We start from the raw sequence: 25,215 nt of genomic DNA, 5'->3' as shown, positions 1-25,215 counted from the left end.
ATCTTCTGATTTCATTTTGCCTGAAACAGAGAGGCAAAATGAGTTTTTCCAAAGCCTGCTTTTTCTTGTCATAGAGGAGTACAAAATATGTCATTTTACCTAGTCACAATCCTGGAGTACAAAATTTCCTGGTATACATTATACCAGGAATGGCAATTTTTCCAACACTGAGTTAGAACTCGTTGATGATGTCATATACTCGTTGATATATATGACTCGTTGATGGAACTGAAAACGTCAACCTGATGTTTTGAATGTACGACTCAAACGTAATTTCTGAACTCACCTGACCGTGCCGCATGCTGGCAACGTGTGTCCCAACAGGCATGCGGTCAGTCCGTATGGATGTTCGTACGGCTCAGCACACTTTGATTCGGTACTTCACCTTGTACAATAACAGCCACACACGACGAAACGCACGACACTCACACTACCGCCCGCACGCATGCAACTGTGGTACTGTCGCTGCCAAATGCTGAGCCGCTTTCAATTTGCTGCCTGTGCGGGGTCTCGGGCCCTCCCCCTCTAATCATAAACCACCCAAAATGACATCTCTGTGCAACTTGCACTAAACATTTATACATATACCTGCTTTAAAAAAAATTATGCTGTATGTGACCATTTGCCACTCAAACTGCGATGACAGGGTCATAATCAAAGCACACAAGTGAAACGATCTTCTGCCTTTGCTTGCGCTAGTGGACCACAGCAGCCACTCTAACGCACCACTGAACTGGCAAACGCAGCTAGCGTTCCCTCTGCGCACGCGGGTTTGTCTCTCCGGCCTGCGAGCGGTCCAGAGGCGCGCCGCCCCATGTTCGTCGCCCGGCCCTATGCGTCGCGCCGCCGCGGCCGCCGCGCGTCGATTGGTCTGCGGCCGAGCCTGGCGGCGGCGGCGGCGGCGGCGGCGTGGTCCTGCACGCCGGTGCTCCCCAGTCTGGCGGGACAGGTCGCTGGGTGCGGCGTCGGCGGCCGGCGCTGACAGGCGGCCCGGGCCGGAAGGAGGGGGTCGGGAGAGCTGACTGGAGCATGGGACCGCCGGACGCCAAGAGGGTCATGGGACCACCAGACTCCAGATGGACCTTGGGACCACCAGATGCCAGGTGGGTCAAGTGACGCACAACCGGACGTGGTTCTGCGCTTTTGTCGAGGCTTAGTATGGACCCTGTTTCATAGCGAATTGCACTGCGCAAGTGAGCTGTTTGGAGCATCCAAACACGTGCTGCTTTCACATGTTCACTCGCCTTCTGATTCACTTACCCATGGTTGGATGGGTTCCAGTCCCCTGAGGCGCTCACTAACTGCCTCTGACTGGGATATCCTGTGACCGGTAGCAGCGTCAGTGTCACATACGACTGGCTTGAGCCGTACCTAACCAATCGCAAACACTGAGTTGTTCTGACCGGCAAGCAGCCTGACTGGGTTCCAGTCCTATCCGACGTACTAGAGGACAGTATCTTCGAACTGCTGCTTTTTGTTGGCATGCAAATGCATGTATTTATGCAAGTCTGGGTTTCAAAGGGTTTGCGCACAAAAAGTGTGGTTTACGAAATTAAGTGTAAACTGTTTGAAACACATGTGAGAACATAGTCTATGACGGCAAGTCCATGCACCCCATTTATTTGAGATATATTAAACGCCTACGAGACGCTAAAAGCAAAATAGGAATGCCTCTTTCGGTGACATTGTTTTTGGCAAAACACACTCAGGCTGAAATTCATGGAAGATTCAGGGCAATGCATCATATGCCCTTTTTAGACCTCAAAGTCATCTACAAAGCACAGGTCCACTCAGACAGAAAAATAAGTAAATCTGTTCTGATAAAAAGTCGGCGCCCAAAGTAGGTCGGCGTACAGGGCCCATCATGGCCGGATACGCGAACGTGATATGTGCCTTGATGTGTGACGCGTGCCAGCTTAAAATCGTTTACATGTATAAGTGGTGCCTGACGCGTGATGCGCGATGCCTGTTCAATTGAAATTTGCTTGCATGTGTAGTTGATGCGTGATATGTCATGCCTGTTTACTTGGATACGTTTGCATATGGGAATGAAGCGTGATGTGTGATGCCTATTTACTTGAATTCGTTTGCATGTGCACGTATTTGTCACATATTCTAATCCTCAGTTATATATGCGCTGTATCGTAATAATGGCTGGCGATAGCGCGTTGTCTAATCCCCTGAATGCTGGTGATCTGTAGAAATTGAGGCTCACTGTGTAAAAAAGCTGAAAAATCCAGTAGAATCATAGGTAGGTATTTCTAAATTTGCTTCTGCTATTCATTTTGATAAAGGTATGTTGCCGAAATATCACGATAAACTAAAGTATAATGATAGGAATTTGGGTATATGAATTTACCAAATCGCATTTAATTTCGCTAAAGGCTTTTAGTACTGTCTTGCCTGAATGTGTTCTTTTGGGAAAATGCCCTGGGTCGGTCAGAGCTAAGTCATTGTATGGGCTAGAATCAAGGCCCATAAATTCATTGGAAAATTTGTACGGCCTGGAAGTGCAGCAAATAGAGCGCAAGGCAGTAGGTAGGTACACCGGAGTCTTTTTATTCAAATAGTACCTACATGTCATGGGTGTTACGTGCATCATAGAATCGACGACTTCCTTAACTGTTGCCACCGAGATAAGAGCCATCAGAATTGATTGGGGACGTCATCTACCCTGTAAGTGAGGCCGACTCAGAAATGTGTTATACTGTTAACGGTCCCCGCTGCAGTCAAGCACATGACACGCTGTGAATCGGAAAAGGAACCGATTTTAGGCACAAGGCACATTTTAGGCACAGCCAAGCTCAACAAACTGAAGGAAGTGTTTGGGATAGACAAGATACACAATTCAGAGCACCGTCGATAAACCGTGAAGCAATTGGTGGAATTCTGCCGTTGCGTAGCATTCGGGTCTAGCCAGATTTAACAGTGGTTAGCATTATTTCCTGGCTGAGGTTGTTTGTTGCAAGGGAGGAGCTAGCAGCGGAAGCAACGCGCCCTGGTATCCCCGAAACCACAATTTGCTGATTGGTAGGCCAAAGCTCTCCTAACCACCGAAGAGGACCAGGACCGAACAATCAACCCTCTCGGCGGTTAAGTGGTTAGAGCGCCTGTGTGCCATTTACGTCGTTCTGGATTTAACTGCTAGCATCTTTCGAGGCCAAGACTTGTGCAAAGCTTTGCCTCAAGGTAGTTGACGCGCCAAATTCACACACACACACACACATCTATATATATATATATATATATATATATATATGATATATATATATAGATATATAGATAGATATAGATAATATATTAAATAGAGAGAGAGAGGATAGAGAGAGAGAGAGAGAGAGAGAGAGGAGAGAAGAGAGAGAGAGAGATAAGAGAGAGAGATAGAGAGAGAGAAGAGAGAGAGTAGAGAGTAAAGAGATAGAGAGAGAGAGAGAGAGAAGGAGAGAGAGAAGAAGAGAGAGAGAGAGAGAGAGAGAGAGAGAGAGGAGAGCGAGGAGGAGAGAGAGAGGAGCAGTAGAGAGAGAGGAAGAGAGAGAGAGAGAGAAGAGAGGAGAGAGAGAGATACATATATATATATATATATATATATATATATATATATATATATATATAGTGTGTGTGTGTGTAAAAACCTGTATATGTATGCCTGCATATATATGTACCTATATTTTGTTTAAATCGGAGGGGAATCAGCACATTAATGATCTTTTTGGATATTTTTCGATATACCTGATTAGGGCTTTCGCTTTTTCTCGATGTCCGTTTAAAATAGCACCAAAGCTGACGGTAAAAACAGTGTATAGATTGTCGTACTGCATGGCGTGGCATTAGTAATATTTCTCAACGTTTCATCCTTCATTGGACATTTTCCAGAATGAAGGTCTTAGACAAGGCCGATATGATCTCGTATTTGTAAAATTCAAGTTGTGCGACTGTTCTAATATGGATTTCATATCTGCATACATCAGCTCTTTTAAAACCGGTATATCACAAGCATACTACATGATATCACAATACAGACTTAACCATTCACGAATTACATATGCTCATCATTGGCAGGCAACAGCGTTCATCCGCAACGCACAAAACACTCAATGTTCCGGCGCCCTCCGCCCTAATGGTGGCCCTCCATACAGATGGAGGGTTCCACGAGCTTTTTTGTTTATTGATGGGAGGTTCCCATTCGCGAATGCGTGTCACTTTAAGAGCGATTAGTCTTCGTCTTTGTGCAGAGCGTGCGATGCCTTATGTGTTGTTGAGCATTTGACCTGCCAGGTGGGTTTTATGTTGGGTCTCTCTCTGTGTGTAAGTACAAGCCGCCGTTTTGTAGGTGCATGGCCAGGCGTCTCAGGAGTGTCCTTTTTACGTGACCAATATTTGCTATTAGGTGGGAGCGCATAGTCTCTTCCGTTGCATTCATAGTGATGTATGACGTTTTCTTTGAGTGGAGCCGAATCATGTGAAAAGCTGTCTTGCGTGATGAGGGAGAATCAGGGAGGTTGGACTTTGGTAAAAGATATTAGATGTGATGCTTTCATTGGGATCCTCCGCTCGTCGACCGCCTAGCAAGTACGAGCAAGTGGAAATGTAATTACCTGCGTGCGAATGCACTTGGCTGGCGCTTGGCAGGTGGAGACTGCCAACCGCCGGGTTCAGTGCGGTCTAGTTCACAGCTGCGTTGGTTATTATGTGCATTGGTGAGAAACACTATGTTTATAGATGAGACAGTATTAATAGCCTTCTTCCTTGTTGAATTAACAGGAGAATCGAGACATATATGTGATATTTCGGCCGCATACCTTTATCCAAACGAATAGACATTACGCACAATGTAGAATTAGCAGGTGTATGGGGAGATACATTTCAGCTACATGTCTTTATCGAGGCATGTACTGAATTCGTTTCGATAAATGCATGTAGCCAAAATATTACATCTATCTCTCCATTCTCCTGCTAATTCTACGAGGAATAAGGCATCAATGCTGTCTCAGCCTATTTCACATCGCATGTTATATAGTCAAAGGGTCTGGATCGTAGGTGCCAAGGAGAATAAGCCATCCTAGAGCTAAGACTTGAGAGCGCTCATTTGTAGCAGGTTACAAGAAAGGTATTGTTTGCTGCACTACATTTGTTTAGGTTAAAAATACAAACTGCTTTAGGCTATTGGCACCTATTTACCATGTATATATATATATATAATATATATATCTATATATATATATATATAGTATATATATATATATATCTATATATATATATACATATATATATATATTATATATAATTTATTATTATATGCGAGAACTAAATCAGATCTTTGATTTCGCAAGCTGTGTGAGTCATGAGTCAAATGATTCAACGCAAGCAATGAGCCTGAACTGAGTCAAATCAAAGCATTTGAAACGGCTTTGACCCGTGAGCTGAATAGGGTCCCAGTGATCCAGTCGTGAGCTGACGCAAAGAATTTGAATCGAGCACAAGTCTGCCGCCAGAATCAGTATTTCCCACCCTTTCCACCTCCCATTCCACCTAAGGATGTATCAAAATCACGATACCCCTTGACCCAGCCCAACAGGAATTCAGGTTCAGATTTAGTTTTCATTTCACTACAAACCCGCACTTGCACGGTTCGGCAGTGCCGTGTCGTAATATCAAAAGACGCCTGTTTAATCATACATTTCCGTTGCGTGCACACTAAAACCCAGCAATACGCCCCCACGCGACACGAATCAACGGCTGCAAATTAAATACGCGTTAGGTGTCGCTTGCAATGGCATGTGAATTTATGCAAGCTTGCAAGAAATACAAGCCGACCATACTCCTGCACTCCGCCGTAGCAAAGGTGGTGACAGCTTTTATCTGTCCACATTCTGGGTAAAACGTGTCAGATGGCGTCTCGTGTCTTGCACTGGCGTTGTGCTGTGTTGCTGATGATGTTGACAATCTGCCCAGGTCTACCTGTGATCATGGCTACGTGGATCACCCACATTTTACGATGCTGGAGAAGGCTGTGCGCGCCAAGCTAAACAGGGTGCTTCAAGGCATTACTGATGCCACCGTGTCTCCGCCTTCCACTGATGCCTCTCGCATCTGAATTTTGGCAGTTTCCGTACTTTGTAAAGTTGCGCGACGCTACAGGCCGCTCACGGCGATAAATAGTATCAAACTATAGAAGGGAGATCAAACAATGTTTACAAGAGCAGCTTTCGGTGCGGCGTGATTCAGGTATGTCAGGCCAATGGCGATGTCCGTGTATTTGTTACGATCTGTCCCACGTGCGGTTTGAAACCATGGTGGTTGTCCATAACAGCACCCCATTTTGTCACAACTCTGTGGTGAGGCATCGCAGTGCCCAAGAAAATCAGCGAGACGGCTTACAAGTCTCCAAGCATTGCCAGCGTGCTTGGCACAAAGGCAAAGGTGCCTGTCGCAGCTAACGTGAACCAAAGTTAATCAACATAATCGTGTGTATTCTGACCTCTTATGAACACTTTTCATCATACAAATCCGCCAATGACCTGCTTTGGCACGAGATCTGAAATGCGCAAAAGCTTTGGCTAACGGGAGCAAAGCCCATGAAATGTCCCCATGTCTGCTAAGACATTAAGTAGGTGTTACTCACCAAACGTGTTTTCGTCGTCATGCAGCCATTCGCCATCCAACGTCCGCGGTAACTTGTGCTTTAGGCTCTTGAGATCACTTAGAAGTCGTGAGATGACGAAAATGTACATGACAAAACAAAAATGCTTCCATAGCACAATTCGCCGACTATTTTCATAAGTCTGGTGACCAATGATGGGTTTTGTTACTGGTTGCCATAACTTCGGAGCATTTGAAGTTTCATACAAAATTAGGTCTCTGACGATGTAAGCGTAAAAGGGGATATGGTGAACCGAATCATGTTATGGGCTGATACGTAAAAAGGAGTGCCCCACAGCGATTGCATTTGGGCAGCACAAATAAAGTCACAGAAGTAATCACTTCATATGCTTTGCTCGTGCATGAAAACTTGATATCAGTGGTAGAATGTCTCTGGGTTTAGCTATTACGTCATATAGTTTGGGTTTACTGCATGTGGTGCATGGCTACGCATGTGGCAAGATCATTTTCCAGTCACTGCCGACCTGTTGGCGTTGCCTGGACGGCTATCTTTCTTTACGCAGGGGCCACTGGATACACCAGAATTCTTCCAGAGACTCTAGCATACTCTCATTTGGAGAAAACCTCATCCCCGGGTTGGAACGCATGGCCTGCAACGTGCAGTTCGTTTCACGTATTCACCTGTCCTAGTTACCGAGATCTTTGATCTTCACTGGGTTGAAATATTCAAATATTCTTGCTGTGTGCTTGCGTTACTCGCGCAAGCACGGAACGGGAATATATAACAGGAATATATACAATATATACAAGAAGAACACATACAAGAAGAGTATAACAAATCCACCATTCTGTTCCTTATGGAAAATGAGAACATTGCACCCAAACACACATCAACATAGAAACTTACATGATATTAGGGTTATGTCTCTACCTTTTTTGTCTGTTAAGAAAAATTACTGTTCATTTGGAAAGTGTCAATGTATTTTTAGCCTATTTAATGACTTGGAAACATCAAAGGACAAGAACCGCGTTGCTAAGGAACGAATTTGGAATCGAAAGCAGCCGTGCGCTACTTGAGTGCAAACGATTGGCAACCGGACGATCCGTTTCGCCTTGCTCACCATTCCCCCTCCGTTGACAAACCAGTTGGTCCCCTACCCGGGTTCCGCCCAACTCTCCACCACTTTGTTACTCAGCTAGCGGGACGCCGGTTCCGGCGAGCTGGTGTTTACACGCGGAATATGAGCAGCGTTTGAGACGAATTTAGATGGCGCCACTGCATCGCTACGCTACGAGTCTTCCGCAAAGGCCAGGCCATGCAAGTTTGAAAAGAGACCATGCAAGATTCGGGGCAAGGGTCAAAGTGGCAAGGACGTACCCTTTGTTCGCAAATAATGAGTTTTCTTCATTGCTTTGTTTGTTCCAGCAACGTCTCCCCGCCCCTCCCATCACGCACACATACAGTCTGCGATAGCTGGCGAGGCGAGCCAGCCATACTCGGCCGGAATCCACATTCATAGTTCACAGTCCGGGGAATTTGACCTGGCGTTATGGCTGTTACAGCTGCCGGTTTATTTGCTCGTGCCCCCACCTGCCGAAAGAACGGTGTGGTGTTGATGTGCGGTCGACTAACGTCCGGTGCAGACGAGTGCTGGCACCGGCGGGGTGGTCCATATATACCAGGCTCTGTGTGTAAACTGACAAGGCGGACAAAGGGGCGTCTGATGGCGCCGCCTGCACTGGTAACTTCGGCGGGGGTACCACCGCCTTAGCTGGTACATGCTGCAGGGATACCACCGCCCAAGCTGGTAAATGCTGCGGGGGTGCCATCGCCTGAGCTGGCAGCTGCTGCGGTGCTGCCACCGCCTGAGCTGGCAACTACCGTAGGGGTGCCACCGCCTGAGCTGGTAAATACTGCGGGGATGCCACCACCTGAGCTGGTAAATGCTGCCGACCGCCAACCGTCTCTGCCACGCCGTCCCAACGAGGAGACGTCACCGGGGCCGTGCCACGCGGATCAAGCGGGCCGCAGGTCACGCAGGTCACGGTGAGTCACGCAGGTCACAATATGTCACGCAAATCACGCAAGTCACCGGTTTATTTCGCAGGTTACGCATGGGTCGCAGGTCATGGTATGTCACGCAGGTCACCGGTGTGTCACGCAGGTCCCGGCCGCCGCTCTGCCTCCACTGGCCGCGTCTAGCGAGCCACACCGCTGCCGGTGGATGCCGCTGCCGGCTCCTGCGTGTGGCCACCGCCGGCCTGGTGCTGCTCTGCCTCTACTACATCATTTACACCCCGTGGGCGTTCAGCTGGCGCGGTGGGTTTCGTCGCTCATTGTGACGGGCAGTGGCTGTACTCAGGCCATTCACAGCACGACATGGTAATCCAACATGCAGCAGACGCCATTAGTTTGCATTTAGCTTCCTCTCAGATGTTTAGCCCGCAAGCAGTTTTTGTTATGAGCAATGCCTAGCGAACACAGGCTGTCGAAGCGGCCAGTAATCTAAACAACCAAATTCAGAGCGCACATCTGTCATTGGGATAAACCGCACGTCATTTAAATGTCAATGTTAATCTTACGCCAGTCCACGCCAGCGCCAGCGGGCCGGATCTTTGCACAGCGAAGCAGGCGGGAACAACAGCATATGTATGTTCTGTATGCTGGCAGGCAGGGTATAGTTTCCTTGTCAGTTTAGGACGGGATCTTCAGCCTCACCCCCGCCCTCCTCCCTTCCCCCAGCTTGGGCTCCATCCCCACCCAACTTTATGAGGAAAGTGGGCCGAAGCCGGGGAGAAATCCGTCTTGGCGGCGTTTTTCACAGTAGCTATCTTCCATTTTTCACCGTTCAGTCCAGCCCCCTCCCCCCAAACTCAATTTGCCAAAGCACGCCGCTGCCGGTAGAATATTAACTACTAGTAATAGTACTGGTCGAAGCAACGTTAAAGGAACACATTAGAAGTGTTGAATGACTTGCGAATGTTAACTGTCATGTACCTCATATTTCAGAGGCACGAATATTTGGATGCTTGACACAGACACGAATATTTGAGTGGTTCACACAAAGAGGCACCAATATTTAAGATGATTATAATTTGGGCTAGTTTATTTGAACGGAACATCCCCGTTGCGTCGTTGATGGCAGCCCCAGGCGCTGTCGCGTTGGCAGTAGGTCGCCTCAGCAGCATTGTCCCTTCACGCAGCGAAGTCAGCAGGGACCGCTGGTTGGCTCCCAATGCCAGAGTTCTGACACCGCGGCCGGTCAATCGCGGACCACGGCCATCTGCTGAGCCTCCAATCTCCCTCAGACAGGGTTTTCTTCAACACCGTCGCTGGTTCCGGCCAGACCCGAGCATCGAGCATCACCACCGCTCTCAGACACATGGGCGTCTGGCCTGGCGACCCGTGTCCAGGAGACGGTGCGCCTGTATTATGGGCGTGTTAAGAACAGCAGCTACGACCCGAACCGCCGGCCGGGCATGTCATAGTTGAACTGGGAGACAACTCTCGACTGGAGAGGTTCGCCCCGGCTGTCAACCATTCCAAAACTTTGCCCATTGTAGTCGCTGGCCGTTGGCCGCAGGTGCATGCAACTTTTAGCAAGCAGAAGGGCGGTTCTTTCAGAAGTGTTCTTTAACACGCGCCTGGGTGGCCGGCTAGATACCCTTCGCTCGGGTGGGGGTGGCGGTCAATTTGACCGCTCTGAGATCTCGGGAACTAAGAAAGCTAGTGACACCAAATTTGCAGGGTGTCTTGAACCGTACGTGAACTCACTTAGGTCAAAGTTTGAGCTTCCTAGGCTATGACCTTCAGGTCGAATAGGGTCAAACAAGGTCAAGTTCTAGGTTGGTCACAAAAGTGCCCCCAGAACCTAGGAAACTGTTACTAAGCAAAAGGTCAAAAGCCCATTTGAGGTCAGTGACCTTGTTTGTCCTTTTGAAGGCTATGGTGACCAAAATCATACAAGACTGCTCTGACTTTTGCATTTGAACAAGCGACAAAGATAACGCTAGGCAGTATGTTCATAAAACAAAATGTTGACCCGAGTCATCCTTGGTCAATGACCTTTTCTGACGTCTAAGAAGTCGATGGAAGATGTATAATGCGGTTCCTGCTGTCACTAAATTCGAAATGAGCACCAATAACAATCCCATACAGCAAGCCCTAGAGTAATAAATCAGGTTGGTTGTGACCTTGGTCTGACCTACATACCTGACCTTAGGTTAACGTTATTTGCTCATTCAATATTGGTAGTGCCTAAGAAAGCATATCAGAGATATATGGCTTCGTCAAACACTCCGTTATTGCATCATATTGGACAATTCTCTAGAAATTGTCTTCGCTGAAGCTATGGCCTGACGTTGACCTGCCATAGGTCAGCGACCTTACAAGGCACATCCAAGTTTTTATGTCAAACGATCTGCTATTCAATTGTTTACAGCTATGCAAAATTTGGCGCGGCTATCCCGTGCCGTTCGGAAACCATTCTAGAAGGCCTTTTCGGGGGGGTCAATTTGACCCCTACCCCACCCGAGCGCGTGTTAAATATTGCTACACATCCGCGCTTAAACCGTTTCACCAGTTTTTTTCTTGCATCGTTGCAATGCCGGTACAGTTTTACCACGCTCATCGAATTTACGAGACACGAAAATTTAATAGTGATACGAAGATGAATACCACGCAGAGTCTGACGGAGAAGAAAACAGAGAACCGTGCCGGCCTAAGACTGGGTCGATGTATTCAGACCAGCACGTGTTCTCGTGCGCAAGCTATGGAACTAAATCTCCATGGAGCCAAATCGCTGTCCCGTGGAACCCCCGAGGCACGTTTTAAGGCTGATGCCAGATATCAACATGTAGAGCGAATTATTATTTGAAGCCGTTTGCAGAGCGCAGCCAAATGTACCGGATTCAATCTATCGGCAAATCCCAACATCGTCGGACCCATAGATGCGCCAGAAGTCTGTCGAAAACCGGCCGCCGTCATCTTATCCCAAACCGATCTCGAGCGCAAGGCGGCCATCAGTCAAGGAAACTGCGCGGGGAGGATGCGGTAATTGCGCTCGTGAGAAAAATGAGTCATGGCCCGCTACGCGTGTACCAACGTGTATCAAGTATACAACGTGTACCAAGTACTGATTGATGGATGATATAATTGATGGATGGACTGAATGATGATAGGCGTCCAGCTACAAAAAAAATCGCCTGGATCGCATGCTAGAGCCGTGGGATCTGTTAGAGCCGTGGGATCCGTCGGGCGTGGTAAGTTGAAAATTTAATTTTCTTCGCAAATACGCATACATTCTCTGTTTAGAGCTTCAGAGAAAAATGAGTCATCGCTCAAATTTGCATACATTTTCTGTTCATCTTGGGTGCGCCTGTGAACGAACAACTGTTTTACAATCTGTTGGATTGTTCGTGCTTTGATTAGCAGGCTCATCACGAACATTCGCAACCGCTGCGACGTGGGAAGTCATTTCGCCTGAATCGACGCTGGTTTTGAAATGCAACCGGAGCCAAACGGCCGCCTGATGTCATGACACCCAAGTGGGCGCATTTTGACGGTCAGTTTGCCGCTGGAACGTTGGCGGTGGTGATTGTGGCGGCGGTGTCAAGTGTTTGTGTGTTGTGGGTATGTATGCTTCGTTTAATTTTCGTCTTGGCTATTTTATTAAGTCACGACAAAATATGGGGATGAGTGGCAGTGGCAACCTCCTCTAAATATATTGCTTACCCCGTTCCAAAGGCCCTGTCTTTGCTCCAGTTCAAATTATTACGAGTCTTGCCAAAAAGGAAACCTCGCAAAGAAATGATGCGGATTAAGGTTCGGCTAATAGGGCAGTGCGTCCTCGATTTGCTTCATCATTGCGTTTTAAATAAGCTCCATTCTAACACCGTTCAAATGATGGTATGCAATGAGTTTGTCAGTCCATTCGCCGGAGTTCCTCCCCAAGAGATCCTGTCTCCTTGTCGCGGAGTGGTTCGCTGTCGAAATGGCGCCGTGGATTTTAGTTATGTCATCGACGTCATCGACCTACATTTTCAAGGGGTTTTGAAAGGCAAAGATCAATGGGGTTTTGGGGCGCTGGGGCAATGGGGCAAATGGGGCTTTGAAAGGGAAAATGAGCTAGCAAAACATGCAAGAAAAGAACGTGCTGCTCAACCAATAAAGCAATGCGACGTTGCATGATATTTGCATGCAGTTCTGTCCATGATTCCCATAATAAGAACTACGCTGCATCTTTTTTACCATGCTTATTGCTGTACGCCGTAAAGAAATGCACGTTTAAAGGTGGGCGCAATTAAATGTAATGGCACCATGCCGTGGTCGCCATTTTCTGAACATGCTTTGCAATTGCGCCCTTTGCAACCTTTTCAAAAACTGCCAGCACCTAAAGTAAAAACGTTTTGTCTGCGATCTGAACTCACCAAAGGACGGGAAAAACATCGAGCTATGTTTTGCACAGATCATGGGCTCCCAGCGCAAGTGGTGTCTGAAAAGTAGTTTTCTTCCCCTAACGTAGCGCAATATGACCACTCTCCCCTAATCCTGGTCATTTTGGCCAGTACTACCTAAAATATTTGTGCGTTTTGCGGTACTTTCATCCCAATTGCCTAACCAAAAATGACTGAGAATTCATGCATATCGTTGACCGACCTTGCTGGGCCTTGTTTGGATGGGCTAGTTGGCCTATTTGGCCCACCTGATGGTGTAGGTCGCTAGAGGTGACTGGCTCCACTGGCTTGGCTTTTGGCAGCGTTCACGTAAGCCAACTGGTATCGCTGTTGTCGCCTCGATTGTGCCACGCCGCAGATAGGGTCTGACTGATGGCGTTTTATTACAGTCCGTTGGACTGCCGAGATTACTTACGCTGCTGTCTCATGTACTGATGATGAGAAGCAGGTGAGGGTTTGCGTGACGTCAAAAACCTAAGATGATGCCTCTCATTCTCGATTATGAACCAAGACATGATAGCCGAGAGGATCCAGGTAGAGATGACAACCGTAATGCCACTCAAATTGTACTCCTCCCCTCGAAATTCAGGTCCCTCCGTTGATTGCTGGCTGCTTCTGGACACCCCTGTCCACAGCAGAACCGATCACGTTTGAAAAAGCGGCCACCACCAACTGTATCAGCCACTACCTAGCCCCAGTCTCGAACGTTTTCACCGTCCACAAACACCGGCTTCCGCCAGCTGTACCAACTACTATCTAGCCCCAGTCTCGAACGCTTTCACCGTCCACAAACACCGACTTCCGCCAATGTACCAGCCACTATCTAGCCCCAGTCTCGAACGCTTTCACCGTCCACAAACACCGGCTTCCGCCAATGTACCAGCCACTATCTAACCCCAGTCTCGAACGTTTTCACTTTCCACAAACACCGGCTTCCGCCGACTATGCCAGCCATTATCCAGCCCCAGCCCTGGACGTCCCCACGGCCCACTTGTGACTTCGACCTCCGATGCTGCCTCCATGGCTTCCTTTGAAATGAGGCCTCTCGACGCTCCCATCAGACACTCTTAGCTCCAGCCTTCAGCATGGTCAAGTTGGACCTCTCTTGAAGATAAGCCTCCGCCACTGACCTTTTTTACTGGTTGTTAGATTTTCACAGCATGCTACAATTAAACATCATGCCAATAAGGTTATCACTGCTTATGGGTATGTCACACTGGTGGGGGCAGAAAAATATCCAGCCGTGGCGGGGAGGTGTCTTCTTACTCGATCACTTTCCGAGGCTCTCTTGGTCACGTAACAGATTACTGAGACGAATTAACTGCTTGCTGCTACGGCGAGTCGCGTGTAACTGCTAGCTGCCTTTGCCATACTGGTCCTTCACTGTTGGGTCCCAAAGGTGACCTTAGGGTCTGTAAACATTCCCTCAGTGTACAGGAAAATGCTACTTATGCCCCAAAACTTATGTATTTAGTACAAACATTTGCCTGCCTATAGGCAACTTATGCATAATTCGCTGACCTCGTCTGATCATCTGAGGTTTTGGTTTCCCGATTGTGTCTGTCGTCTATTTTAGGCGTGTGTTCGATCGTCGCATCGCGCCCGAATTGTGCAATTTACACAGTCGCAGCATGACGTAGATACCGTCGCCCTTAAGAAGCGTTCAATGATTTTGGCAGAGAGGTATGGTATGTTTGAGATAAGAATCAAAGCTGCCAAGTATGACTCATGCTTACCAAGTCTGAGATTTATTTGAGTTGCCTTTGAATTGAGGCCAGACCTGAATCTGGATCCGGTCAGTTGCCTTATTCCGATGAAGACCGAGGAGGCTTACATCAATAAATACCTTAGTCTGGCTCCGATTGCACTTTAATCACTGGTTCAAATACAGTATACCTGTGAAATGAATCGATTCAGCCGAATCCCGGTTCAAAATGGTCTTGCGTCCGGAAGCCATTCCGGGGCGGCAGAACTGAGACCCATACCCGAATCAGGCACCCCTCGGCCGAGACGACCGTGAGTCACACATCCACCCCTCTGCGGAGAGCCCACGCCCGCAGCAGGCCCCCGGCATTGGCCGAGCCCCGCCAACCCGCCTGCGGCCGTCGCCAGGGCCCATTGACTCCGCCCCCCGCCCGCCCGCAGCCGGCGACCGGTCGGCGCCATCTGGAGGGCATAACTCTTCCGCGCCGGCGGTCCTGGTGCCGACGCCGGACGACGTCTGCATCCGCTGGACGGCGCCCGCGTGGCCTGCGCAGTCGGGGGACGACGCCACCCCGCTACCGCCGGTGAGCGTCGCAGCCACGGTCTGCTCGCAGCGTGCAGAGGGAGCGCCACGCGCGCCGGTGTCGGGCGTGGCTCACTGCTGAGGCTACGCTGGCAGTGACGGGGTAATTGGCATCGATGTGTGCCTGGGGTTTGGCTTGAAAGGGCTGTACGGCCGTGACGCTTGTAAATACGTGTGTAGTGTAATTTTTTATCCTTATAGGATAGGAAAACCATAATGAGGAAACATGATTTTTAAGCTGTGAAGCATTATTTTTAATCGGTTTCGCACTATTTCAGATTGCATTTTTGTCTGGAGTCAAGAATCCCTGCTGGCTTCAAGATCTTACGCAGCAAAGTGTAGAATTTCTGGAAAAGAACTGCTATGCAAACTATACGAAAAATAGAAGCATATTCTCAAAACGGTATGCAGAAAGTAAAAACGGCCTTCTGTAAGAGCCAGCCGCGCCTGCTGTTAACATCGCAGTTTGCATGAAATAAGGGAAAGATGAAACAGCTATTGAATTGTCTGAAATATTAGGCAGTTTTTGACACGGTTATACACTTGATTATGTTAATTCCGCAGCTCATTGTCAACCATGAACACTAAATGTGCAGCCATCCTACGCGTTATATCACAGACACTAGCGTGCCTGTAAATATGTCACTTCCACTGAGGGAATTTAGTGAAGGCCGCACGATCAAGCTTGGGGGGCCCAACGGAGGCTGCTTGGTCAAGCTCAGCTTGCTCAACAGAGGTTGTGTGGTCAAGCTTAGCGGGCTTAACGGAGGCTGCATGGTCAAGGGTGGGGGGTTCAGCGGAGGCTCCATGGTCAAGCTTGAGGGTGCTCAACGGAGGTTGCGTAGTTAAGCTCAGAGGGCTCAACGGAGGCTGCATGGTCAAGCTTAAGGGTGCTCAACGGAGGTTGTGTGGTCAAGCTTAGAGGGCTCAACGGGGGCTGCATGGTCAAGCTTAAGGGTGCTCAACGGAGGCTATATGATCAAGCTTAAGGGTGCTCAACGGAAGTTGTGTGGTCAAGCTTAAGGGAGCTCAACGGAGGCTGCATGGTCAAGCTTAAGGGAGCTCAATGGAGGCTGTATGGTCAAGCTTAAGGGAGCTCAACGGAGGCTGTATGGTCAAGCTTAAGGGGGCCCAGTGAAGGCTGCGCGGCTAAGCCTTTCCGCCTAATCAAATTTGAAATAGGGCGCTATCCACATTTGCTGCGGTCAGGTCCACCTGCCTGATCGGATTTTGCATAGAAACTAATCGAATTTGCCACAAAGTTAGTGAGCCGGAGCGCCGAGCTGGTGGTTGCGCCAGAGAGCTGCGCCGCCACCGCACCCATCAGCTCAGCTCCAGCGCCGTGAGCTGAGCGTCCGAGCTGGTGGCTGCGCCAGAGAGCTGCGCCGCCACCGCACCCATCAGCTCAGTTCCAGCGCCGTGGGCTGGGCATCCGAGGGCCACTGCCGTTGTCGCCAGGGCGCAGCGCTACCGGCCGTTCGTCAGCGAGCCGGCGTCGGTCCTGCGGCTGCGCTGCCTGCCTTATTTCTACATCGTGGGCCAGCCCAAATGTGGCACCACGGACCTGATGCACCGCATCAGCCTGCACCCGCACGTGCTGGCCGGCACGCTCAAGGGCCCCAACTGGTGGACACGCGCCCGCTTCCCCCTCCAGCCAGGTACGCCGCTGATGCGCCACGCTCCTCACTGGTGACATCGATTTAATCGAAGATCCTGGGTTGCGCAAAAATGCTTAACAAACAGTATAAATAAAAGGATAGTATTACCTAAATATGACTGATGTCGTATGACTTCTGTTATGTTACTTCTGTTATATCACTACTGATGTATTAGCGGTGTTGTATTATCCATGTTATGTTACTACTGGTGTATCACCAACCTCGTATTACCAAGAACATGCGGCCATCGGACGCACGCTACTTTATTAATTCGCGTGGTAATGTGTTGTATCGGACAAAGAGCAAAGGCCGTGGCGTGAACAACGTCAACAATGATGCGGGTCCGGCGATGTCCAGTTTCATAAAACGAAATTAAACATAGGTACCTCATTTGCGTCGTGTAAGCATACAACGCGAGCAAGCGCATTTTGTTTGATCTCCGAGTTAGCCCCAGTTGATCTCCCAGTACTCTCAACCATTGGCAAGTAGGACCAATCGATTGCACCAAGTCGTTTTTTGATGTATGTCTCATTACGATGCAAATCAGAAATGTACAGACCTGGGCTTTCGTTTCATAGTAGGACTGGGATCCCGCCTGCCTGCCTGCTGTCTGCTCGCTGTGCTGTTTGTGGCTGTCTGTAGTACCAACGAATCACGATAAGGGTACAGACTTCCCGAGACGTGGCCGCTGGAGCACGAGCAATATATCTTCTCATGTGGCGTCTAAAGCATTTTTCTTACCTTACATGCATGTGTCAAAGTCTAGATCGGAAGTCTAATACCGTTCTCCGACAGATCGGGCTGTGTAAAGATCAGAAGTCTAGTATCGCTCTCCGACAGATCGAGCTGTGTGAAGATCGGAAGTCTAGTATCGCTCTCCGACAGATCGAGCTGTGTAAAGATCGGAAGTCTAGTACCGCTCTCTGACAGATCGGGCAGTGTAAGGAATGAAAGTCTAGTGCCGCTCTCCGACAGATCGGGCAATGTAAAGATCGGAAGTCTAGTACCGCTCTCCGACAGATCGTGCAGCGTAAAGGACCGTTCTCGCTGTGTCTTACACCGTACCGCTCCATTACGCTCCACCTTACGACCGTCAGCGACGATGACAGTCAAAATAACTAACAACGGATAGCCAGAGTTCACGCTCGCTGGCGTCGATCAGTCGGCGCGGGCGTCGATCAATTCTTACATTGGTAAGAATTACACACGCCGAGGCCAAGCGTGTGCGGGCACGGCGACGACCGGTCCCGACGCGAGCTGACGTAAGAGCCGCGGTTTCGGCAGGTCAGGCCAGCCACTGCGGTCGCCAAGTGGCGTTCCAGGAGTACGTGGACTCGTTCGAGATGGTGGCGGCGCAGCTAGCCGGGGCCGACTGCGGCGGCGGCAGACCCGGCGCGCCCTGGACACCAGCCAGCCGCATGATCACAGGTGCGCCACGCAGGCCTAACACAGCGGCCGGCCGGCTCTAAACACTCGGCCGGCGGCGTCCCGGTCGCGGGGAGCCGCGCGACACGTGCTCAGGGCTCGGCACCCGCAACAAGCGCCTGCTCCACGCCCCTGTGAACGATTCCAAGTATTTGATACGTCGTGCCATGCCCAAAATGTTTGTGAGCTTAGCCTGAGACACGACTTGTACATACGTTGGTGTTTCATTTGTTAGCAGCCATTCATTTTGATCGATCATCATCGATCATTTGTTAGTAAACGCACTCTGCGTGTGATGTGGGCATCATAATCATCATGTGGCATCTCCAAGGCAGTCTGAATATGACCGCACTCTAATGATAGGAAGAAGTTATCGTCGTTTAAATGACTGCCTTTCTTCAAACAACAGCATGCGCTCAACTGGTGGCTTTCACCTAAGTGACCATAGTTTTTTTTTCAAATTTCACTCTTCATTCAATCATGCAGGATACTGCAAGCGTAGTTACGATGTGCATCTAGGAGACGAGCGGCACGGGTTCGGTCCTGCGCGGCACCGGGTTCGATTCCCCGTGGCACTGGGTTCGATTCCCCGCGGCACCGGGTTCGATTCCCCGCGGCACCGGGTTCGGTTCCCCGCGGCACCGGGTTCGATTCCCCACTGCACCGGGTTCGATTCCCCGCGGCACCGGGTTCGATTCCCGCGGCACCGGGTTCGATTCCCCACTGCACCGGGTTCGATTCCCAGCGGCACCGGGTTCGATTCCCCGCGGCACCGGGTTCGATTCCCCGCGGCGCTCGCGGTTTGTACCAGGACGAGAGGCAAGTGATACCGTATGGCAGCAGCAGCTGAGTGCTTCGTAAAACTCCAATTACATCCAATTATATTCGTTCATTTATTCCTCGCCCATAACCCATCCTTTGATAATAACCTCACTTGTCAGATATATAGTGTCGTGCCCTTATGCGGAATCAATACTGAAAATGACACCGCACCAAAGCAAGATAAACATATGTTGCCACGTCGGGTGCACGATTTTCTTGACCGTCAATGTTTCCACAACATGAGTTTTCTGACCGCGTGCTGTCTGTGTGTTAGTATTCCATCAAATCTATGTCCCGCCTGATCATGCCCGTGGTGCCCTCTGTATCGGTTTGTAGATTACCACCGACACAGCTGCTGCATCAGATGCCTCAGCAGCGGATGTGCTGAGGGAGGGAGCACCTGATTTCCCGGCCCGATGGTTACTCATTTGAAATGAAACAGCCGTTAGCTATCGCTGCGCAGTTATCAATGCAAGAAACTAGGACGGATGAACCTTGCTCCAGTCCAGTCGAGAACGTATGCAGGTTCCCATGCTCTCCAGCCCCACTATTCGACATGTGTATTTCTGCCCGCTGAAGTCAGCTGCCAGTGACACTCCATCAGCTCTGGCCGCGCCCCCGCCGCCCGCGCACCGGCACTGACGTCGACCTCGACGCCCGGCAGGCGATGGCAGCACGTCGACTCTCTGGGGCGGCGTGGCCCACCGAGCTGCCAGGGAGGCCGGGCTGACTATGTTCCCGCCGCTCGGCCGCTCCGTGGCCGCCGGCCTGGCCAGACTGCAGCCGCGCGCTCGCATCATTGTCATCCTGCGCGAGCCCGGCGACAGGTGGGCGGCCGCAGCTGTCCGACAGCCGCAGCTGTCCGACAGCTGCAACTGTCCGACAGCCGCAACTGTACGGCGGCCGTAACTGTCCGGGGCCGACACTGTCCGGCGGCCGTAACTTCCGGGGGCCGTAACTGTCCGGGGGGGGGGGGACTGTCGGATAGCCGCAACTGTCCGGCGGCTGTAACTGTCCGGGACCGCAACTGTCCGGCGGCCGCAACTGTCCGGGGCGGGGGGTAACTGTCTGACAGCCGCAGCTGTCCAGCGGCCGTAGCTGTCCGACAGCCGCAACTGTACGGCGGCCGTAACTGTCCGGGGGCCGCATCTGTCCGACGGCCACAACTGTCCGGCGGCCGCAGCTACCTGAAAGCCACAACTGTCCGGGGGCCACATCTGTCCGACGGCCACGACTGTTCGCCGGCCTGTCGACGCGGCGGGCCGACACCACAGCAGCGGCTCGACTCCGGGATGGAGGCCCACGTGTCTCTTTTGGGGACGGCAGGGAGTCCAACGGCTCCGCCATGCTCGTACCCGTCATCCTCGACTTGGCAGGATGTGTCGTTTTTCCATAAGACAGCTTCTCCAGCCCGCCCAAATCGGGAGGCGCACGAATAAGTGAAAGACGATACGGCTTCCTCCATTTTCTCCTTCAATAAACCACCGCGCAGCAAACTGGAATATACAGATGCCGTGCCAATATCATTCGTCTAGGTAACTGCGACACACGATGGAAAAGCTTCCGCGAGGAGCTCAAGCATACGGGACTGTTGTCACAGGCTTGCACAGTCCTTGTGACATGACTTCTTTAACACGCGCCCGGGTGGCCGGTTGGATACCCTTCGCTCGGGTGGGGATCAGTTTGACCCCCCGCGTGAGATCTCAGGAACTAAGAAAGCTAGAGATACAAAATGCACAGGGTGCGTTGACCAATACGTGAACTAACTTGGGTCAAAGTTCGAGGTTCCTAGGTCATGGCCTTTGGGTAAAATAAGGTAAAACAAGGTCAAATTTCAGGTTGATCTCCAAAGGGCCCCTGGAACCTAGATAACTGTTGTAAGTTTATAGGTCACATGCTCATCTAAGGTCATTAACTTCGTTTGACCTTTTGAAGGTCATGGTGACCAAAATCATACAAGACTGTTTCGACCTTTGCATTTGGATAAGCGACAAGGATTACGCTAAACAGCATGTTCCTAAAAACGAAGTGTGGACCTGGGTCATTCTAGTCAGTGACATATTTTGATCTTTAAGAAGTGTATGCAAGCTGTATAATGCAGTTCCTGTTATCAATAAATTCGAAATGAGCACCAGAAACCGCCTTATACAGCAAGCCCTACAGTAAAATAACATGTTGATTTTGACTTTGGTCTAGCCGTCATATCTTACCTTACGTCAATGCGATTTGTCAGTTCAATTGTTGTGTTGCCTAAGAAAGTATATCAGAGATGTATGGCTTTGTCTAACGCTCTGTTGTTGAATCAGATTGAAGGACCCCTACCAATTGTCCTCGCTAAAACCATGGCCTGACTTTGACCTGGCATAGGTCAGCGACCTTACAAGGTACACCTTAATTATTGGTGTCAGACAATCCGCTATTTAATTGACTACATCTACGCAACATTTGGTGCGGCTACGCCGCACCTTCCGGCAGCTATTCCTGAAAAACCTGCGGGGCGGGTCAAGTCGACCCCCACCCGAGCATGTATTAAATATCGAGTGTCCACCTGTTTTTAAACGATAATCATACCACCGAAGCCTTCTTACCCTCAGGCTATTCTCCGACTACTTGTATTTTAACGCCGATTTGGACAAAGAAAAGAACGCCGATGGGTTCCACAACCTGACGCTCGAGGCCGTGGCGATCTGGAACAACTGCACCACCTTTAGGAGCGTGGACGACTGTGTCACCGACCGCTCCGTCCTCCTCAGTTTCGGGGTGAGGAAGACGGGCGCAGGCGGGTCCGGGACCGGGTTCAAGGAAGATATAGGGGTGGGACTGGTGGAGTTAGACCAGCATGCTCGGCAAGCCCTGCACTATGCGGCTTTGGGGATATGGTGCAGTAAGCACGTAACACGCAAGTGAAGGGGACAAATGCACATGCCAGCTTCGATTCGGTGCGAGCACGTGTAACGGCGTTGAGCTCGATTCTGATGAGACACACGGGTGACGGATCTATCCTAGTTTTTGACGGCGGTGAATGTATGAGGGCCGGGTAGTGCTGACCTTCTTGATGGAGGGAGGGGAGGCCGCAGTCCCCATGCGCCACTTTCCGTTGCATCCAGACGCCTTGTTTGGTCAGCCGCTACCACATGTCTGCCACATGTCATGTGCATGACATGTGTGTGACATGTCTGCCACATGTCTGCCACATGTCTGTGTTCGCAGATCGTGCGTCTGCATGTGGGCCTGTACGCCGTGCATCTGCGACAATGGCTGGAAACGTTCCCGAGGCCGAACATCCTGGTACTGCGTACGGAGGACTACTCCAGGAATGTCAACCACAGCATGCTGCAAGTGTATCAGCACCTCGACTTGGGTACGACTCCCAGACACTGGCACATCAACACGTGGAGATCACATGGACACGTGGTACCCCCACCCCGCCCGCCCCTCCCCCACATTATGTCCACAACTTTATTCCGCGCGTCAACGGAGCGTGAGGAATGTCTGACAGTGCTCGCCACCTGCCAACGACTTCATGATGTGCCGTTACGTATGACTTGCTGGTTATTGCCAGTACCACCAACATTTCTGCAAGTGGTTTTTAGACCAGCGGCATTTCTCGGCTGACAAAATGTTCCGTACCAATAACAGCCATTTGTGCCAGAGGCCAACACCAGACACCTTAAATGATGTCTTAAAATCCCGCTTGAGCACATGAGTTGTAGCGTAAAGACTTTATGTTTCCTCGCCTGTTCTCTGTGTTATATGTGAAACGTACTCTTCTTGACAAGTTTTCGGACCATGGTGTGGGTTGTTCTTCAGGTGGTAGTAAAAAAAAAATGGTAAAGGTATTAAAAAACACCACCTGAAGAATGACCCACGAAATGGTTTGAAAGCTTGCGTAGAAAACTGGGAGTTGTTCCCTTAACACACGGTGAAAGCTCCGAAACAGTGCATCTTAATTTGACACTTTCGTCGCATGCATGTGCTTGCCGACACCATCCTGACGTTCCAAACGTTCCAGAGCTCGACACCACACCAGTCACGGGGCCTGAGGCCACCCCTGCCTGTCCAGAGCCCGACACCACACCAGCCACGGGGTCTGAGGCCACCCCCGCCTGTCCAGAGCCCGACACCAACACAGCGACGGGGCCTGAGGCCATTCCCGCCTGTCCAGAGGTCGACACCACACCACTCACGGGGCCTGGCGCCACCCCTGCCTGTCCAGAGCCCGACACCAACACAGCGACGAGGCCTGAGGCCACCCCTGCCTGTCCAGAGGTCGACACCACGCCTGTCACGGGGCCTGGCGCCACCCCTGCCTGTCCAGAGCCCGACACCAACACAGCGACGGGGCCTGAGGCCACCCCTGCCTGTCCAGAGGTCGACACCACGCCTGTCACGGGGCCTGGCGCCACCCCTGCCTGTCCAGAGCTCGACACCACACCAGTCACGGGGCCTGAGGCCACCCCTGCCTGTCCAGAGGTCGACACCACGCCTGTCACGGGGCCTGGCGCCACCCCTGCCTGTCCAGAGCCCGACACCAACACAGCGACGAGGCCTGAGGACACCACGCCTGTCACGGAGTGTCACCTGTCCAGAGGTCGACACCGCCCCTGCCTGTCCAGAGCTAGACACCACGCCTGTCACGGGGCCTGACACTGCCCCTGCCTACACTCTTCTCCCTCGAGACCCTCCATTCCGTCACCGCCTCGCTTCACACCGGTGACGTCACCCACCGGCCCAGGACCTGACCCCGACCCGTCCCCAGCGCCACCGTCAGAGCAAGACATGAGGCTGGTCAACTCCGCTCGGGTCCTCAACGCGCGGCGAACCAACCTGCAGCGGATGCAGATGTTGGCCGAGACGCGGCAGCTGCTGACGGACTTTTACCGGCCACACAACGAGCGGCTGGCAGTCCTGCTCGGGTCACAGCGCTTCCTCTGGGAGGATACGTGACCAGCGCCCGGCCGCCGTGGCCGTCTGGACGTCTCACGGCCCCACTCGCTGCGACGAGTGCCAGCGAGAGCTACGCATGCAGGCGTGGAGAGTTGCGGCATCAGAGGCCGGGCATCTAGTGCCTTTGGTGCTGGCTGAACGGTGCGAGCGAGGCTGTTCTCGTGACCACCGGCGCGCGGTCGACCCGGTTTGTATCCAGTCATGTTCCATCGTCGTGTCATCGCATGTTAGCTGGGTCAGGGACAACTGCCCGATTTGCCAACGGGTGGGGCGCAGCAGCCGAAATGCAGCTGGAACGTCACCTGTATGACATACAATATGTAATACGCGTGTAAAAGTTACATGTGTGATTGCACGGCGTGTCATGCCATCAGTGGTACAGAAAAGCGCGCGGTCTACTCGCTGCGCCGTGCCCAGATCACTGGAGCTGTTCTGCCATTGCGAGTTTGCAAGGGCGGCTTGGGACGCAGGTGGCTCTAATACCGGTAAACTCAGAGCCGATCTGGAACGTGTCGCTGTGTGCCTTGCCATGCACTACGAGACAGGACTTTCTGGACAAGATATTCATGCCGATAAACCCACCATCAGCGGAGAACACGCATACAGTGGTAACGCAGATACTGAGGCTGGTCTTGCCGTGATTTCTCCCCGAACGCAACGCGTTCCGCCGGATGATTCTGACAGTCATTCGACGGAACTGTCCGAACTTGGGCGGTCCAAGTCGGTGTGCCGTATTATTCCCATGGAATGAAGGTTGCACTGTATCTACCTCCTGCGGGAAGCATGCCAATGTGCCACTATGTGGTGAAAGCCGCTTGTAAAGGATTCGTACTGCATAACTGCACTAACTTGCCAGCATTGCTTCAATGAGGACTGGAGAAAGGGGGCAGGTCATCCCTGCCAAGGCGACGTGTTTTCAGGAGGAGCCAGAGCAGGGCGGTGCGCTGTCAGTATTCATCGCCTGCCACCGGAGCGAGAGGCGACGCCCGGTTATCCCGTGTCCGAGTGCCGTGTCTACCT

The 25,215-nt window shown here is 51.0% G+C and overlaps 1 protein-coding gene across 1 annotated transcript; it reads left to right on the top strand.

Annotated features, from left to right (window-relative positions):
• Window positions 1-948: 948 nt before the first annotated feature.
• LOC119097992 (carbohydrate sulfotransferase 15) lies at window positions 949-24,195 on the top strand. Its single transcript, XM_037220925.1, has 10 exons — window positions 949-1,103; window positions 8,766-8,920; window positions 15,202-15,344; window positions 15,622-15,746; window positions 16,802-17,001; window positions 18,286-18,429; window positions 19,913-20,075; window positions 21,843-22,008; window positions 22,459-22,609; window positions 24,008-24,195. The coding sequence occupies exons 1-10, from the start codon at window positions 1,030-1,032 to the stop codon at window positions 24,193-24,195; spliced, it is 1,509 nt and encodes a 502-aa protein (XP_037076820.1). The 5' UTR covers window positions 949-1,029.
• Window positions 24,196-25,215: the final 1,020 nt, after the last annotated feature.

The sequence above is a fragment of the Pollicipes pollicipes genome, unplaced genomic scaffold, assembly GCF_011947565.3.
Source record: "Pollicipes pollicipes isolate AB1234 unplaced genomic scaffold, Ppol_2.1 Scaffold_4740;HRSCAF=5597_pilon_pilon_pilon, whole genome shotgun sequence".
In the NCBI taxonomy this organism is placed as follows: domain Eukaryota; kingdom Metazoa; phylum Arthropoda; class Thecostraca; order Pollicipedomorpha; family Pollicipedidae; genus Pollicipes; species Pollicipes pollicipes.
The sequence above is the reverse complement of the archived record's forward strand: the minus strand, read 5'-3'. Positions and strand labels throughout refer to the sequence as shown.

Excerpts from the sequence above, each read along its gene's own strand:
- LOC119097992 (XM_037220925.1), top strand. The coding sequence starts at position 1,030 with ATGGGACCGCCGGACGCCAAGAGGGTCATGGGACCACCAGACTCCAGA. Across the intron at positions 18,430-19,912 it reads AGCCAGCCGCATGATCACAG|GCGATGGCAGCACGTCGACT; the intron begins GTGCGCCACGCA and ends GACGCCCGGCAG. Across the intron at positions 22,009-22,458 it reads CCGTCCTCCTCAGTTTCGGG|ATCGTGCGTCTGCATGTGGG; the intron begins GTGAGGAAGACG and ends CTGTGTTCGCAG.